The 18,425-nt window shown below is 42.7% G+C and overlaps 1 protein-coding gene across 1 annotated transcript; it reads right to left on the bottom strand.

Annotated features, from left to right (window-relative positions):
* Window positions 1–6,367: 6,367 nt before the first annotated feature.
* LOC103723840 (BTB/POZ domain-containing protein At3g44820) lies at window positions 6,368–16,519 on the bottom strand. The gene is made up of 4 exons (XM_008814897.4): window positions 16,224–16,519; window positions 13,782–13,851; window positions 8,141–9,349; window positions 6,368–7,531 (listed from the first exon to the last, which is right to left on the bottom strand). Exons 1-4 carry the CDS (start codon window positions 16,265–16,267, stop codon window positions 7,001–7,003), a joined length of 1,854 nt encoding a protein of 617 aa, XP_008813119.1. The 5' UTR covers window positions 16,268–16,519; the 3' UTR covers window positions 6,368–7,000.
* Window positions 16,520–18,425: the final 1,906 nt, after the last annotated feature.

Raw genomic sequence — 18,425 nt, 5'->3', positions numbered from 1 at the left:
TGAAAGGCCCTGAGGTTAAGTACAAAAATTAAGGTTGGCCCGTTTAGCTGTACAATGGTTTTGGCGGCCAATCTCGTCGGCAAAATGAAAAATACAAAAAGGAGAAGAAGAAAAAGAAGCTCAGGCTGCTTCTGAAGTAGTGCTGACCTCGGGAGGGGCCACGTGAGCAGCTTCATGCGCGACCTCGGGAGCAGCCTCAGGTGCGACCTCGGGAGCGGACTCAGGAGCCACTTTAGGAGCACCCCCAACTGCTTCTCTAGAGGGGACCTCGCAAGCAACTTGCTTAGCTGCCCCGGTCTCGGCCTCAACGACAGCATGCTCAGTCTCGGCTTTAGGGCTCTCAGGCGCACTGTCGAGCGCGCTGTCATCCTCAGGGCTTCCGGGTGCGCTGTTGTCCCCAGCGACCCCGAGACGAGGTTGGAGACCGCTGAGGTCGAGCTTAGGGCTAATCCTCCGCACCTGGGCCCGGAAATCTTCGAAGCCGCGGATGAGCCCGTCAACCGCCTCTTCCTCCATCAGGTCCTGGAACTCGGCCGACTCACGGAAGATCTGCACTGCATTCCGGGCTTGCTCTAACGACCTCTTCTCTCAAGCTTCGAGTTGCTCGATCTTCAGCCAGAGAACTCCTGCCTCATACTTCTGGCCCGCGAGCTCAGACTAGGCATCAGCCAAGCGAGCCTCGGCAGCACGAAGGGTTGACCTGGTGAGGGTGTGTGAAGCTTCCTCCTCCTAAAAATGCTCAGCCATGAGCTTGAGCTCGGACTCAAGAGCCTCCACCCCCACAGTAGATTCCTTCCACCTGGCCTCACCCTCGGTGAGATTCTTCTCCGTGACCTCCTCCCCTCTATGGCTCCTCCAAGCTCGAGCCTGGTAGTCAGCCGCCAAGGAGACCAGCATATCGATCTCATGGAGGTGCTGTAACGAGAACAAGTAAAAGTCAACCGAGATTAAAAACCCGGAGGGGTATGAGAATGAAAGTGCAGGAAAAAACTTACCCAAATAGCCGAGTAGTAGGCCTGATCAACAAAATCACTGACCCCGATGGCGTTAAGCTCAGCACGGTCAGTCGGAAGCAGCACGCAACAGATGACTTGGTGAGCAACTTCGTTGTTGTGGAGCGCGGAGTTATCCTTGAAGATCACCCACTCGGGCAATAGAGCTTTCTCTCGGGGAGGTCCTCAACTTCTGAGGAGCTTGGGACATCGAGCCTCGAAGGGCCCAGCAAAGGAGCTCGGGAAGAGCTCGAGACCCCGAGGCCGCTCCCCATCTCGGGTCCTGAGCGCCACAGGCGAATGATCTTGTGGGCTCTTGAAGGGCCCGAGGTCGGGCAAGCACGCGCCGACGGCTCCTCTGCAGCCTTGGCAGAAATTGTGCGTTCAACGAAAGTTGCACGCTCGATAGGGGGAGCCTCCTTCGGTCTAGACTCCCTTACCTTCTTTCGGCTGTTCTTCCGAACAAGCTGAGGGGTTTTAACCTCAAGATCTTCGACCTCCATAGGAACGGAAGTCGAGCCTATCCTAGGCCTCTTCTTTGGCATAGGACGAGCTCTGTTGGCCTCGGCCTCCCTTTTGTTGTACCGAGCAAGAAGAGCTTCGTTGCTCGACACCATCCCTGCGATCTCTGAAAAAGAAAAACTCAAGCCTCAGATTAACTCCAAAAAGAAAAAAGAAGAAGAACAAGAAGCGAAAGTGAAACGAACAATGGTAAAATAACACACAACCGCCCTTACCCTCAGGGCACGCCGAGCTCAAGCCGACATTTACCAGGCTCTCCTCGCTCAGGAGGTCATTCAGAAGGATATCCCCCTTTAGACAGCGAAGAGCCTGAAGGATTCTTTGCTCGCCCTTGGTTAGTTTAGGGTTTTATTATTGGCCTTGATAATTGGCTGGCCCCACGTCGGGTTAAACCTCCACGGAAGCTCGGAGGAGAGGAAGAAAAATTTCTCCTTCTACCCACGAATGGAGGAAGGAGCACCTCGGAAGAATGGCCTACCTCCCCGAAGGGCAAAGTATAACCATCCTCCGTCTACGGGGTTAGACTTTAGCATGTAACACCTGCGAAAGATGTTGATCGAGGTTGGTATGCCGTGAGCTGGGCAGAGAGATAAAAAAACAATGATTATCCTCCACGAGTTCGGAGCGAGCTGCGCTGGGACGAGACGATACATCTCTAGAAGCTTATTCACAAACCCATGCAGGGGGCATCTCAGGCCGGCCCGAAGTGTGTCCACATACACTCCGACCCGACCTAGAGGGGGCCTCGTAACTCTATCCCACAGTCCCGCAAATTCAAAGGTGAACTCGCGTGGGAAGGGGAATTGGGTTCGAATCGCACCCAATTCTTCCCTGGTTAGGCTCGACCCAACACCGTCCGGGCCATGGTTTACCTCCAGCCCGACCTCCTCCCCACGAGAAGAAGCCCTAGCAGAAGATGAGGCACCGCCAGACATCCTTTTCGCTCCCAAATAAAGAAGAAGAAGAAGAAGAAAATCGAGGAAGAAGAAGAAGAAGAGAAAACAAGCCTCCGAGCAAGCATGGGTGGAAACCTACCGTGGTCCCCGTCGAAAGCGCCGATAACTAGAAATGGAGGATCAAGAAAGACCTCCAGAGTACTCAGAGGTACCTCCGGAAAATATGAACAACAATCGGAAAGAAGCAAAATGGAGAAAGGAAGAGGCAAAGATTATGGCGGCCAAATGAAGGCTTTTAGGGCCAGGCCAGGGTTTATATAGACCCTTTTCCAACGGTTCAGATCGACAAGGGCAAGCTGCGCCTCCCATCCAGATCGCGCCACGTGCCAACCTTAGAAACCAAAACAGCATATCAACCTGGATCGTCGCTTTAAAAGCAGAATCGAAGCAGCGTCTCGTCAAATATTGGAGCCTCAACATGAATCCATGGCTCAAAATCGTCTCGAAAAGCAAAAAGCCGCCGCCTCGTGCTCTCATTGAAGACGCCCTAAAGCACCCTTTCCCCTCCTTTCGAAACAACAAGACGATTTAAAGCCGCCCGATCTCATCAGCATGATAAAGATAGCTACTTCTTCGTCCAAGCTCAGAAATGGCTCGGACTCGAAAGTCGGAGAATAGTGTTAGGGGAAAAATGGGACACTCGGAGCACAAGGTCAAATCACCAAAGCCTGATGACGAACGTGACAACAGCAAGTATACTCTCAGCAGTCACAACCTCAGAGCGCTTGACCTTAGAGCGCTCGATTTCGGCACCGACGACCCCAGAGCTCATGACCTCGATCTCGGTATGACCTTGGCAGGCATGGTCTCGGCTGAGTTAAGCCCGATCGACCTCAAGGCCAAGAAAGACCCAGTTAAAGGAAGAAACCGACCCCCCACTCCACCGAAAATCAAGTCCTCCAAATTTGGGATCAAATTCCGCGATCTCCGCCTCAACGGCTGTCAACATTTGAATTCCCACGATCTCAATGGATCGCCAGCTAGTCCGAAATCTCAGACCGTTTACGGTAATTCATTGATTCACACAATCACGCTCGATTACCGGTAACCGCTACATCCCCTCCTATAAAAAGGGAGGAAGCTCTAGGCGGGGGGACTTCTTCTTCCTCCCCGGCCAAAAATACATCCCCACATTATTTCTCTCTATTATTTCTCTCCATTAAAAGTCCCTTTCTGATTTAAGCATTGGAGGGCCTACGTCGGAACCCCCGGCCACAGGCTTCTTGCAGGTCTGCTGGAGATAACCGTCCATCGTCGCACCACAGCCGGAGCTCCTCCTCCTCGGTCCGTGGTCACCTCCTAGTCCAGTTTCCAGCAACAACCTCCATTTGGCCAAAGAAGCTACCATCTAAGGCATCTAAGGGTGTTGCCCCTCTTCACCTCCCTTGCTTTGTTTTCTATGCAGGCGATCGAAACGTTGTTGCACAATGGAGCCGCGACTATCTCACCGAAAAACTGCACCGCCTTGCTCCCCCTCCCCCTCTTCAGATCTCCTCCGTGTGGGCCCAAATTTGAGCCCATGCCATCCCTTTGATGTTTTCTTTCCTTTGTGTTGTATCTATTTCCGCCGACCGCTATCTGTCGGCTATCCAGTGCCTTGCTGTCAGATCTCCGAGCGCCCGACCACCCCCCCCACCCCACCTCCTCTTTTCCCTCTTCTCTCTCTTCCTCCGCCCTGTTTTCTTCTTCCTCCCCCTCCTTTAAGTTCTTTTCTTCCCATTTTCCCCTATTTATTTATTTATTTCAAAAGAAATCCTATTTTTCTTTCCTAATTGTTATTTTCTCTTCTCTAGTCCGTGGATTGAATGCAGTGATGATCCATGCCAATGACAGACCAAACCCATGTCTCTAATTAAATCCGGACTGAGTCTCTCTCTCTTCTTTGTCTTTATTAGTTAACCCAGAGTAAGTCTACTTTTGCATTTAGGTAACCACGAACCCCACCTTCTAGTGAAATTAATATTTTGATCCTAGGATTGGTCGAGATCCCTAAACGTTAGGCTAGACATGATGGTCTGGACATGGACTGGATCCTATCATAGAACATTTTAAGTTATATGATGTCTTATAGAAGTCCAATGAGACATAGTGAATTTATAATGCATGCCATGTATTTTAAAATTGCAATTTATATTGCTTAGTTTTGAATGAGAAGAAAATATTAAATCCAAAAATTTAAAATTTTAGAAAATTATGCATATTTATAAGTATTATGCATGTATGCATAAAAATAGTAATTTAAAAATTACAAATCAAACATAAATTCTTATTCTCGACTGATTATGAAAATAAGGATTTATTTACATAATAGTAGTGCTTGAAAAGAGATGATTTCTCTTAGTTTAATTTTGCATAAATTTTTGAAAATAAATAATTTTTAGTTTCTGAAAGTAAAATGTGAAATTTTGGTTGATGGTGCTTACGTTTTTGAAACAAATACATTTATGTTATGTATGAAAAATTGGTTGCTATGACTATTCTGAAAAACTCTCTCGTTTAACTATGATTTGAGCCAACCGGACTGATCGTTGGCCACATGTCAGAAACTAGTTTCTTCCAAGTCTAGCTAATCAGAGCTGATCGCTGGTAGAGCTAATCCTTTTGGGTCTAGTCAGTCGGGGATGATCGCTAGTATACACTGGTAGATTGTACATTTCATTTCTAGGATTAATTTCTTAGGGTTAAACGTGACCGTGTGATTTAGAGCTAGCTCATTTTTGGGCCTAGTTATTTGGGGCTTATCACTAGCACATGCTGATGGATTGCGTGTTATATATTCAAAGACTAGTTTCTTTCGGATCTTGTTATGGGACTGATCATGGCTGTAGTCAACAAAGACCGGAAAAGAGTTTATGATTTACAAAAAAGCATGATATATTTTTTTAAAAAAAATTATGATTTGAGCCAACCAGACTGATCGTTGGCCACATGTCAGAAACTAGTTTCTTCTGAGTCTAGCTAATCAGAGGTGATCGCTGGCAGAGCTAATCCTTTCGGATATAGTCAGTCGCAGCTAATTGCTAGTATACACTGATGGATTATATATTTTATTTTTGGAATTAATTTCTTGGGGTTATCACTAGCACATGCTGATGGATTGCGTATTATGTATTCAAAGACAGATTCCTTTCGGATCTTGTTACGGGGCTGATCGTGGCCATAGTCAACAAAGACCGGAAGAGAGTTTATGATTTACAGTAAAGCATGACATATTTTTTTAAAAAAATTATGTTGTTTAATGCATCTTAGCAGTGTTAAATTATTAATATTTTGAAAAATTTACTTTATATTTGATCCTACCATAAATTTTGGAAACTTATTAGGCCGTAAGCTCATTACCCCTTTTCTATGCAGCAGAGTAGATGGAGCTGGGATCGAGCAGTAAAAAGCTTAGGGTTTAAAAATTATTTAATTACTGAAATAATTTAATTTATTTTTTATTAGTAACTGTGGACTATTCTTTTGAATAAATACAACAGTTTAATCGTCTCTAGGAATGACATGAATAAAAGATGGGCTTTGCATGTCCTGTGGGGTGGGATTTGCGGCCGTCCGTCACATCCTCGGCTCGGGCGATCGAGTTGGGGCGCGACACCCAGTAAGTACTAGAGTCGCTCATGAAGGTTCTAGTAAAGCTTTTCGACACAAGCCCCCGCTTGTTACAGAGCTCTACGGTCTTCAGCATCATATTGTGAAAAATACATGCTTACCTCGTTCCGGAGCTTCGTCGCACGAGCCCTCAGGTAATGCCGTCAACACGCGCATGTTAAGCCCAGACCGCTACAGTATATGATACCGTCGCGTGAATAATCCGGTACGCGAACTTACATCCGTTTTGGAGCCTTTATATGCTCAAAGACATTTGTACAAGCCGTTATATGCTAGAGAGACTGCCGATAAAGCAACTGGATGACCACCCTTCTTTTTTTTTCGCAAATGAATAACAGACTGGCCACAGTTAGATGTACAAAGATAAATTTCTTGCTCGGAAGATATTGCTGCATGTACTCACGTTGCAAATTAATAACAGATGGGCCATGATTATCTCCAGCAATTATTTGTCTTTCGTCCACACGTATAGCACCAGATTTTCCGTTGGCCATTGTCAACTCCAACAAAGAGGCCTCTCCTTAACCGTTTCACTTTCGCACAAACCCACTTCAAGAAAGAGCATGCCCAATGTCTATATAATTGTATCTTGCAATCCGCCGTCAACGATAGTGCAGCAATTTCACAACAGTTCCATATTTTGACATCTAGCTAGTTCGAGAAAACAGGGTTACCATGTGCAACAGCCACAAGATTGACTGGCAAAGCGTGACACAGAGCACACTGTAAACAATTCATCGGTCTCACAATGCACGGGAAGAACAGATGACAAACCGTAAAGCTATACAATTCAACTGTCGAACACATACCCTGCTTTTCATGAGAGCATCTGGACTTGCAGAGAAAGATCTCGAGCCCCGCCGCGAGAACTCTCTGCTGTCAAACAAACCCCACCTTTTTGGTGCACCATAAAAAGAAACTTTACCGATGGCTTGATTGATGAGAAAGATATGGTCTCTCAATCGACCTTCTCGGGCTAGGACCTGTGCTTTCTATTGTGCCAGAGTGTAGATCCTTCGGCACCGGCATGCACCCAAGTTTTCTAGAGATGACGCGAGTGGAGTTGATCAGATCGTGAGGCCTACTCACCCTCCCCATCTCTTGCTTTATGTTTACGAATTCTAGTTCCAGTTTTCTGACCCTTGACCTCATTCGCTCCATGTCCACTCTCAGGACCCGGTTCTCACGGACCAGTGAAACCCACCCATCTCTTTGCAAGAGTTGTCCAGCCATGTCACCAGTAATGGCAGCGTCATCACTTTCTGATGCATGAAGACAGTGAGAAAGGGCTGTACGCAGCCTCAACTGCTCAAAAAACAGAACTTGGAGAATGATTCTAAGTGGCAAGCGCTCGTTATGCGATGCATGTGTACACGCTTCAATGGAAAGCTTCCCATAGTCTATTATGCTGCAAAGCTGCACTCTCTCCTTCTCTGGAAGCCAAGGGTGTGCCTGCAGAAGAGACATCAGATTATGAATACTTGAAGCACAAAATTGTTATACCCTTTGTCTAAAAACTACGCTGTTGGGCAACACCAAAATAACAGCTAGAGTATGGCCTTCCAATATATTTCTTCTAACGTTGATTCGTACATTACTTGCAGTTTGCTTTTTATGCGCATCTGACTTGAGCAATATATGGATAAGATACATCACTAATCCAACATGATTAAAAATGCATGCATTTACCCTAATGTATGTTCTAAAAAAATAGGTCATTCTGAATACAATCACAGGCAATTACACAAACAAAAACTTTGAGAGTATTAGGTATTCAGCAAGCCATTTTCGTCTAATTAAATTGGCTACAAAGCACTAAGTTAGAATATTCCTTATGCTTTCAATGTTAGACATTAGTTGATGCATAGAAACTATTTGGTAACATCACAAATTAGACATTGGATTTTTACAGGAACCTGATAATACCTTGCTCTAAGATCCAGGCATTATAATCTCTCTCTCTCTCTCGGTAAGATATATGTGCTATAACCAAAAGTGATGGGAGTAAGCAAAGTAATAAACTATGATATAGCCAGACAAGATGAATTAAAAGATTCAAACCTTGAAATATATATCTAGTGCTCCATATAGTCCATCATCCAGGGATCTCAAAGATTCCGGAAGGACCAGCAGGAGAGACTGCATCTTCTTGGGTTTCAAGTTGACATCAGGAGCAACCTCAGCAAGATAACTGTCTATTAACTTTGCGACTTTACTTAAGGGACTAGAGGTTGGAGATGTAGCAGGATTAAAAGAGGAAGGTGAAAATAGTGCAATATTTAGTTCCTGTGAAGATAAGAAATGACGAATAATCCGCTCAACACAATCAGTGTCATATAAATAATCAGAATCTGAGAAATTAGGAATTAAGAGACCATCGAGTGTTGCCCATTCAAGTTGCATGCCTATTCTCCTCTCCAGAGAGTCCCTACATTGCTGGCAAACATTCAGTATCATAGCAACTCGTAGAAGCCCTAACAGATAGCGGCAATAAGACTTTCCCTTCTTTCGAGGAAGCAGCTTTTCAACACTTTCCAGTAACAGTTTTTGATCAACTGAAGCTGGTGCCATAGCGAAACTTGCAAGACTTCTGGTTCTGCCTGCTTGCCCACTCTGCCATCGGTCAAGACCAGGTAAATACTTTCTTGAGTAGTACATCAGCGCACCAGCTATATTTTCTGATCTTATGCCTCTTTCCTTCATTGTTTCTATCAGTCTCTTAAACATTGGCACACCAAGGCATGAGATGTCTTCAAACCACCAGTCAGATAGTGAGGCTCTAATTCTAGCCCCCGTGTTTATTCCATTCCAGAGGATACTACCACCAGGGCTTTGTAAACTCCCATACATCATCATCGGCCATCCAAACAAACTAGGATCAGTACATGCCATCGTCGAGAGAGCATTAAGACATTTGCTCACAATATGAAGGGTTTCAGCATTTGAAATAGAATTCTCAGACCTATGCAGAGCCAGTATGCAATCTTTCCAGCTATGAAAGATAACTTTGTGGAAGAAACTTTCCGCCACAGCCAGTAAATTCTCCTCATCAAATTGCTCTGTCATTTCAAGATATTCTGCTGCAGAATACACCATTAAAATGTTTTTCGGTGTCAGTTCCACTCTGACTCCATAGCAGAACTGTGCTGCAAATAAAAAGGCATCAGGCCCTCCAGGACATCCGACTAATGTAAGGCACATGTCCTCTTTTGTATTTCGCAGTTGTTCTACCATATGTGCAATCTTCCCACATTTTGACAGCAGAGGAAACTGAAGAGGCAAGCGCAGTCATAAATTATTTGCACCAGAATGAAATAATATCCTAGTGTTCCCTTAACGAAAATAATGAGAGAAGATCTATAGGTAACTTGTTTTTTCCATCTGAATCATTGTCAAAGAATAAATAGGATGAATGCAAAAAGCATCCAAGACAGCAGTAACACTAGCAAAACTATGATTTCCATGTACAATTCATGTAAAAAGCATCCAAGACAGCAGTAACATTAATAAAACTATGATTTCCATGTACAATTCTGCCTTCTCAAAATATAATGGATAGATTCATGACTTGTGAGCAAGCATCATATACAATTTCACAAAAAGGAAATTAATGCAAGGTGCATATTTCTTTTCTGTGTGAGTAGAAATATTTATATATTGGCAAGAAAGAAAAGTACAAAAATAATTTCACTCATCATTTACTTGCCAGTATAACTTCAAAAAAATAAAAACAATGGCAAAAAGTCAATATTTATATGTTTTCCTCTTGGAAAATAAGGTCAAAAATTCACAATACTGATGATATAATAAGGTTAGATGAGAATAACTTGCTAAGCAGCAGTCATGTAGTCATCAAAGATAATAGAAGAAAATACGTTTATAGCTTCAATGTGTTTAGAATAAAATATTTAAAGCTTCTATCAGTTTGCTTTTTCAGAAATAAAATGACTGCGTTTGTGATCAGGAAGTGCATAAACTTCAGGGAAAAAAAGAGAGAAGGCAGATATTGCTGCATTATGATCAATCATGGAGAATTCTTGAAGATAGCATTGCATAACAACAAAGCAAAAGTCACTCATGATAAGAAACGAGGGAAAAATGACAACTAAGGGCTTGATTGCTCTCAAATTCAAAAATCACAAAAAGCTTTAAAGAAAATCAAATCAAATATCACAATATCCTCTAAAGAAAATTGTTGGCTAGTTCACTATACTGAGGCAACATGCTTCTGAACAGGCGAAGCATTACTTGATACATTACCAATGGCAAATTGCAAATCCACTCACTAACTGCAGCAGAACTGTCAATCAACCAATATTGGGTTGAATACACATATGGACCAGTTCCGTGGCTGCCAATGATAGTGCAGACTAAATCAGTATACAAGTCCAGCCACCATGCTTAGAATAAGAAACTAGGACTTTGTTTGTTCATGCAATATAGATCAGGGTTGTATCTTTTGCATAAAAGAAGGATTCACCTTCCTTAACATGAATCCACTATTGGATCAGCCACCACAAAATCTCAAAGTGCTCCAAACTAGGGTATGCCGTACCGGCCTGTACCGGTACGGGCCGATACAAACAGGTCCGGGCTTGGACTGGTACCAGATCAATGTGAGATCCAGTACCAGAAGTTTTTAATGAAAAACTGGCAGGTATGACTGCTGTACCGATATAGGATCGGTACGGGATTGGTACGTACCGGTTCGGACCGCCACCGGTACGCCGACCGGTACGGCGGACCTTGCACCAAACTCTGTCATTCATCTATCTGCGCAAAGGAAGGTGAATCCTTCTTTCGCATGAAAGATATACCCCCGACCCTATAGAGATGCAATGTTGGTCCCATGTATGACTTAGATTACATCTACCACATTATTTCCATAGATAGGATATCACGCCGAGACGCAATTTGTTAGCATGTTCAGGTCATTGTGCAGAACTCTTTTACTTCCTTCTGCACGTGCCTTTCATGTAGCCTTTAAAAGTTCATACCAGCTGAGGCTCACATAGGAAACAAGGGGATAGAGTAATTAGTTAAATGGTACAGAGATTGTACAAGACCAGATTTCACTATATTGCTCCTGGAGCCGAGTTATCAGCTCCATTGTGATATTTGAAAAAGCCAATTCCAAAGAGCCCGGCCATTTTTATTCATCTCAATTTGCAAGGGTATAATATCGACAAAACATGATGAATTACAAGTACGTTTAGTTAAGATTAGACTAAGTTTTAGACATAACAAAGTTCAGATTATCCAATTTCTTCAGGTTGGTAGCCTGATCTGCGAATGATTCAACATTCCAGTCTACAAATGATTCAAAATTCCATGCTAAAAAAAAACCATATAATTAGTGTTGAGAAAGGTGTCTTAGATGTCCAAGCAGCACAGCAGAAACACTTAGGACTGCTTGAATTCTCTGATATGCACACAGATCTTCAATCAAAAAAAAAAAAAAAAAAAACGAAGTGGGTATAAATAACTCTGATTAAGGGTCACAACAGGATCAGGCTAAACACGGGACAAGCTTTGGTAAAGCAGAATCTTTCATGTCAACTCAAATTCTGAAGTAGAAATATAAAAAATAACCTTAACAGTCCATCAGGGTATCAAGTAATTATTAGAAAAATCTGGGATGTTGGACCCTAAAATGATCGCATCAGCTTTCTCCGACACCTATCAATATAATAGCTTGGCCATTTATAAGCATAGACCTTGAAACTGTGTTCTAACCGACCGGTCATGGCATACCATGCCGGATATTAAAGTTTTCATTTTCCAGAAAAAGCTCTTGCAATATATCAACCGTATTTGACATATGGCTTGAATAAATTCATATACGTAAAGATACATTCACAGATGTGCACATACATAGACATAGGCATACATATTGTGCATGTAAATACATGCAAAAGATATAAACATGCATAAGAAAATAGAAATGTGGAGCAATGTATGTAAATAAGTATTCACGTGCGTATGTATATCTATTTAAATACAGAAAATATATGTGCATATGCACGCCTATGAACATATAGAAATGAATTTGTATAGCACAGACATGTGTACACCTATGTATGTGGATACATAAAAAAGTATGTACAAAAATATATGTACACGTGGGTGTATATATGCTTGTGTTCATGCATGTATACAAATATGCATATCAATAATGGTAGCAGTGACAAGCCTACAGTAGATACACCAAGGGTTGATGTATTGGTACTGGTCCATGTAATGATATCGTAGAGGTATGGTACAGACTGGAATGGTACTCCACAGGCACATGGTATGCCTCTTGGTGTGCTCGTACGAAAAAATAGAGGTGATGTACCATATATCAGCATGCATTGGTTTCAAGGGGTGTACAAGTACCAGGACTTTACCAGTATGGTAAGGTACAACCAATATGGACTGATACACACCAGTGCTTAAATCGTTGAGATACAAAGTGTTAAATGATATGATATGGTGCACAATGTTATTTATCTCATGCCGTTATTCTATTCTAAGCCGAATAACAAACTAATTTATTCAGACATGGCAGGCAAATACCAAGTCTGTTATTGCTGAAACCAATGAATAAATGCTTGCTACTTCTCCAGTATGGTTATAAACTAGGAATCTGAAACATCTATTGTTCTCATTAACTTATATTGTTAGTATCTGTTGCCTACTTCAAATAGATTAAGCGGTTTTTTCTTGACCCATTATTCACGATGTTCCACTACCAGTTATTCCAATTCCATATTAGCTTACATTGTTAATACGTGTTTCCCATTTCAAAGATTAAGCAATTCTTTTTGACCATCCATGTTCCCCTACATGTTATTATGGATCTATTTAAAAAGGAAAACAAAAAAGAAACAAGCACAAAATGGTGGTCTGTATTTTTATTAAGGAAAAACTGATAAACAATTTCATCACCTATACCAACATTCTAGTGAATAATATGATGTAAATATATTCACCATCGCCACAATCTTCAACTTACATTGATTCCTAGTTTGCTGTTCGTATTTGAGGAATTGCATGGATTTTAAGGGCGTTGTTTTTTCAGTTCACAGGTATCTGATATATGCTTTTGGATTTTTAATGGACCCGGATCGGCCCAAGTTCAACAAAAGCTGAGCTAACAAAAGAACACCATGGCTGGACTGTGCCAGGAATCCAGCAGAGGCCAGAACCCTGTCCCAAGCATTAGGGTCCACCGTGCTCATACAGGTTCAACTGGACTCTAGCATAAGTCCAATTATGAAGGTAAAAATGTAAGCATTCTAAACCAACTAATATGTTTTGCTTCTATTTCACTTCTTATTTCAGGGGGGTTTTTCTCAAGTCTTCATTCCTGTCTTGAAAATTTATCCTACTTCCTGTAATGGGATGGGGCTTTACATGGATTCAGATGGGGACCTGAACCTCAAAATCCAGTGATGGAATAATCTAGATTCAATAATTAGAGAGTTTGACTAGACTTGGGCCTTAAATTACAAACTGGACCAGACTTGGACTTACATGGGTCTAGCCCAGCTCAAATCCATTTTGTTTACAGCCTTAGTAAATTTGAATCTGTTTTTGTTTTGTTAAATGATCATAGCCATTCATACAGCATAACAGAAGTTCATGAGAAAGAATGAAAAAAGGGAAGATTAAATGCTTGCTAAGTTGTCGCTACTTACTAAGACTTGCGAACATGTACCTTGTGGAGATGGAAGAATACTCCCTCAACTTCAATAACAATATCACTTGGAAGACCAGTGCTACAAAACCTGCATTCATCAAAGCATCTCACTGCATAACTTTTATTTGTAGGATTCAATTTAATTCCAAAATGATTGGTTTGCAAAAGTTTCATTAAGACAAGAAGTAATTTATTCCGATCTTGATATAACAAAAAATATAACTTCACATTTTTTGATCAGCCAAGACAAATAGGCATAAAGATGTGCGCAAAAGAACTATCTACAAAGCTTGCCAATCTCTCCCCCTCCCCCCCCCCCCCCCCCCCCTCCCCTCTCTCTCTCCCTTCTTCCCTAGAAGGGACAATATATATATATATATATAACTATGTATGACTGCAAACTAACCTTTCCTGGATGTGCTTTACCTCAAACATCTCATCCACCCTAGGCCATTTGCAATCTTCTCAAACTTCTACATGTATGGGGATGGCATAAAATCTAAGATAGTGTTTAAAAAAGCAAAGGATGGTCTAAGAAAACAATAAAAAAAGCATATTTTTGAAAATGATGGATATCAATATTTTATATCATACTTGGGAACAAAATGAGGACAATACCAAAAACAGGCAAAGAAAATGGGACTTTATAAGGGATCTGAGGACTATACTTTCAGGTTGAAGAGAAAGGAGAAGAATGAAGATGACTGAATTTTTTTTCTCCTTGAAAATTTTATGCAAGCACCTGTTCCTCCAAGACCAATTTATGAACTTCTCTTAAGGTCAACCAACTTCCTCCAGCATGGAGTTCATTCCAATAGGACTCTTAATTCAACAAGGAAAAAAAATAACATCTCAATCTCTTTTGAAATAGCATGGCATAACTTATGTAAATAAATATGGGCTCAAGGCTGACCGTTGATGAAGATGAAGGCACACCATGAATCGCCCCCCCCCTTGGCCCCCCCCCCCCCCCCCCCCCGCCCCCCCCCCCCTCTCTCTCTCTCTCTCTCTCTCTCTCTCTCTCTCTCTCTTCTTGCACCAACTACCAACTATTAGTAATGCTGATCACAGCCCCCTCCATTGTAACTCAAAATACATGATTTCTCCTTAATGCCTGCAAAATTCTTTTCAAGGTATTTAATCACAAGCATTTTTCAAGGCAAATATATAAGCAAGATATAATTCTTTTAAAACCTACAATGATATCTTCTAACAAGCGATGGTAACATTGCATGACATGGACTTGGAGCAATTCAATATTTATAGATCTTATGTAGTGACCTGAAAAGTCATGTACATGAGCTAAAGAAAGTTTGTATTTCAGATTAAACAAGATTTTGTGTGCAAGACTGAAAACATATTATATCACGTGAAAAGCACCAGTCAAGGCAAACGATTTAGTGAATTACAGAATAGTGACAAGTACCAGAATCAAGAATGAAGGATTTATCTAATTTTAGGTGCTTGCAGAAAAACTATTGATTTTCTACTTCTGTTATCTAATGACATGTTGACTATCGTAGACTCCACTGAAATTTACAAGTTAACTTTTTTTCTCAGCATAGAGATTGAGAGAGGATATAAAAGGTGCAAGGAAGAATTTGGATACGACAATCTTCAGAAACAGAGACATGGTAGTAATTATTACAGGGGAAGTATAGTAACCAAAATAGGAGTCATGAAATTTTTCTAGGTCGGGATTAGATCAAGTATACAATCCAGTTCTAAGACACATCAGCCTGGGGTGAAAGCCATGAACCAACTCTGCTTGTTGAGAGTTAGCGGAGTCAGATCAAGTATATCTCTCCAATCCAGGATCAATTTCAAATATATTAACAATCATCAGGATAAGACCATGCAAAATGAAAGATATAGAAAAGTTAACAGTCTGAACCCTAGTATTTATCACACTTTTCTTCCTTCCCCCGATATTACACTCTTTTTGGAGCTTTCTTGCACCATATATATCTTTATTCTCCCAAACTATTTGACCGCTCTGCATCCAGATCACAAATTGAAGTTTTCTACGAACAGAAAGTATATAAATTATGGAGCTTGCTGCATCTTTTGATGAACCCACGCATGTATATCCAAAGGGAGAAAAGGTCCAGATGCCCCCAGAGCCAGGTGATGGTTTGCAAAATTGTTCAAGGCTTCAAACCACCCAGCTCCTGTTGTTCTCAGGAACTAAAAGGGTAAATTCCTATGATGAATCTAAAGTAATCAACCAAACAGATCAGTTGTAACATTTACGTCCGCCATTCCCTTCAGGAGATGAAGAAGAAGAACAGGCAAGCAAGTCATATTATACAACAGAGGAGACACGGAGCCAGAAAAATGCATGCGAGAACTGCAGGAGATGCAGTTAGAGTATGAGAAACGTGCCTGCCAGGTGCGTGCAAATTGAGTGAATCGAAGGCAGCAAAAGGAGGGAAGGGGGAGAGGGAGAGAGGGACGTACCAATCGTCTCCTTGGCGATAGAAACGGCACGCCCTTCGAGCCATATTCTTCTTCACCACTCGACCCTCCCGGTGCAGTCGAATTCCAGCTCACCACTCCAAAGACACCGTATCATAGAAATAGGAATGAGAAACAGGTGGACATGAGGGAAGAAAATAAGAACACCGCCCGGGGTGGTGTCGCCTTCAGTTGAATTCAATTTCTTGATTCATGGGAGGGAGGGTCGGTTAGCAAGGAAGGGGGGCGCGGGAGACGGTACCGTTGCTGCAGCATGGTGGTGAATTGGGAATTATGACGAGGAGGCGAGGGCGAGGAGGAGGAGGAGGAGGAGGGAGGAGGCAAGCAGAGGAGACCATCCAGACCAGCCCACCCACCGCTCCCCTCCAATCACCATCATGATGACGCCAGCACGTCTCTACCTATACGACCCCCCTGGTCAAACGTGTTTAGGCCAACCAACGTCTGACCTGTGCCAAGGAGAAAAGAAGGAAGCAAGAAAAACAAAAAAATTCACACAGGACGTCGACCGCTCCGGCCGGCGGATTGAGGGAAAGCTAGAGCGGGGACCGGGGAGTGGTCTTCTTTCACCTTTCCATATTAGTTATTTATTTATTAGCAAGATAAAGATAGGTAAAAAAAAAAAAAAGCAGAGACAATGAACGATGGATAGGATCGGAGGCCATAAGCAGCGGCCGGATATATGGTCTTATTCTATTCCATCACCTTTCTCTTTCCGTTGCTGTGGGTATAAAGTAGGCGGCGGTGGAAAGGTTCGGTGGGCGCACAAAGAGAGAGGCGCGGGGAGCGTGACGAGTAAGGCGTGTTCGGCTCGGTTCTAGAAGAGGATGAAAGAAATGAAAACGCTCGCTCGGAGTTCTCCGTCGCTCGTGGGTCCCCAAACCCCCTCCACTCCACTTGGCGGAGAAACGCCGTCATAGTAGTTGATTAAGGTCAGCCCCTCCTCACCCCTCCCCTGCTTGCTTTAATTTTTTGTTATTTAAGTGGTGAAATTCTCTGCTGTTGTTTCGATGATCGGAAATGATAGCATCACGCCAACCTCGACTTATCCATCATTTCGACGACGGTGAGAGACAGGGGCCGCTGGGAGCATGCGGTGCGCGAGCGCGCTTGCGATGATGATCTCCACGCTCTGGAAAAGAGCCAGAGAAGAGGGGCCGCGAGTGAATCACGGATATCCCCGAGCTCATGTGCTGCTGCTAGTGGGTGCCACCAGCTCACCCACCAGCCTCCTAGCAGCGATGTAACAGGATGATGGCTCGCTCCCCCCCCTTTTTCCCATGGGGGCCTTGCTCTCTTATTGTGTCCCCTTCCCGTCTCGACCCTTCTTACCTGTTCCGTCAAAAATAATATTGTTAATATTTAATGATACTGACGAAGGGCATGCCAGCCAGTCGACCACTAAAGGAGGTACATCAAAGAAAACCAAACAAAACAGGCAATCAATTTAAAATAATAATATTCAATCAAACCAGTTCGTGAAAAATTTTAAAGCCAATTTTCTTTGATGCTACATGCATACCTCTAATAAAATGAACAAAGCCACGGTCGAAATGCAGCAGCACCGTTTGCGACCCTGGGCCGGAAAGGCTCCACATCCCTTCCATGCTCCTTTTCTTTTTTTTTTTTTGATGAATCGGCTGCCCACGCTACATCAGAGCAAACAACACATCCCTTCCATGCTCTCACAAGGACGTAATGGATATACAATAGGCACTGAATGAAAAATGGATTGCTTCCGCGAAGTTTTCGATGGTGAGTCCAATCAAAAGCGGCAGCTTTAGGTGCCATAGCAGAAAGTTGCCCCACAGCATGAAAAAGCTCATTCGCGGCAGCGAGAAAGTAGTCCAGCAAACCATCGGCTACATTAAATTAGTAGACAGCCACCGAATGGAGGAGCAACAGCATGTAAGAGTACCATAGGTAGACTGAAACGTGTGTAACTTGCGGTCCTTCGCTTGCTTACTGTAAAGGAAATGACGAGCAGCAACGAAATGTCTGTCAATATATATCTAAATATATTAATTATAACAACACAAGGCCGCATAGTACTTGGCTATATATCCTTAACAAGGTGGCTCCCTTTCCCAAATAACACATTAGGATCGAATAATGTTTAATGAGGAGAAAACAAGAGGAAAGAGGACTCTTACTCTGAATGGTGTTAAAAGAAAGGAATTGAAA

The sequence above is a fragment of the Phoenix dactylifera genome, chromosome 10 (genome assembly GCF_009389715.1).
Source record: "Phoenix dactylifera cultivar Barhee BC4 chromosome 10, palm_55x_up_171113_PBpolish2nd_filt_p, whole genome shotgun sequence".
In the NCBI taxonomy this organism is placed as follows: domain Eukaryota; kingdom Viridiplantae; phylum Streptophyta; class Magnoliopsida; order Arecales; family Arecaceae; genus Phoenix; species Phoenix dactylifera.
This window is presented reverse-complemented; position numbering and strand designations above follow the sequence as displayed.

What these genes read in the sequence shown, in the direction of transcription:
- LOC103723840 (XM_008814897.4), bottom strand. Translation starts at nt 16,267, where the DNA reads ATGGCTCGAAGGGCGTGCCGTTTCTATCGCCAAGGAGACGATTG. An exon ending in TATCGCCAAGGAGACGATTG is followed by an intron (nt 13,852 to 16,223) that starts GTACGTCCCTCT and finishes TGATGAATGCAG; the next exon opens with GTTTTGTAGCACTGGTCTTC. An exon ending in TATTCTTCCATCTCCACAAG is followed by an intron (nt 9,350 to 13,781) that starts GTACATGTTCGC and finishes TTGCCTCTTCAG; the next exon opens with TTTCCTCTGCTGTCAAAATG.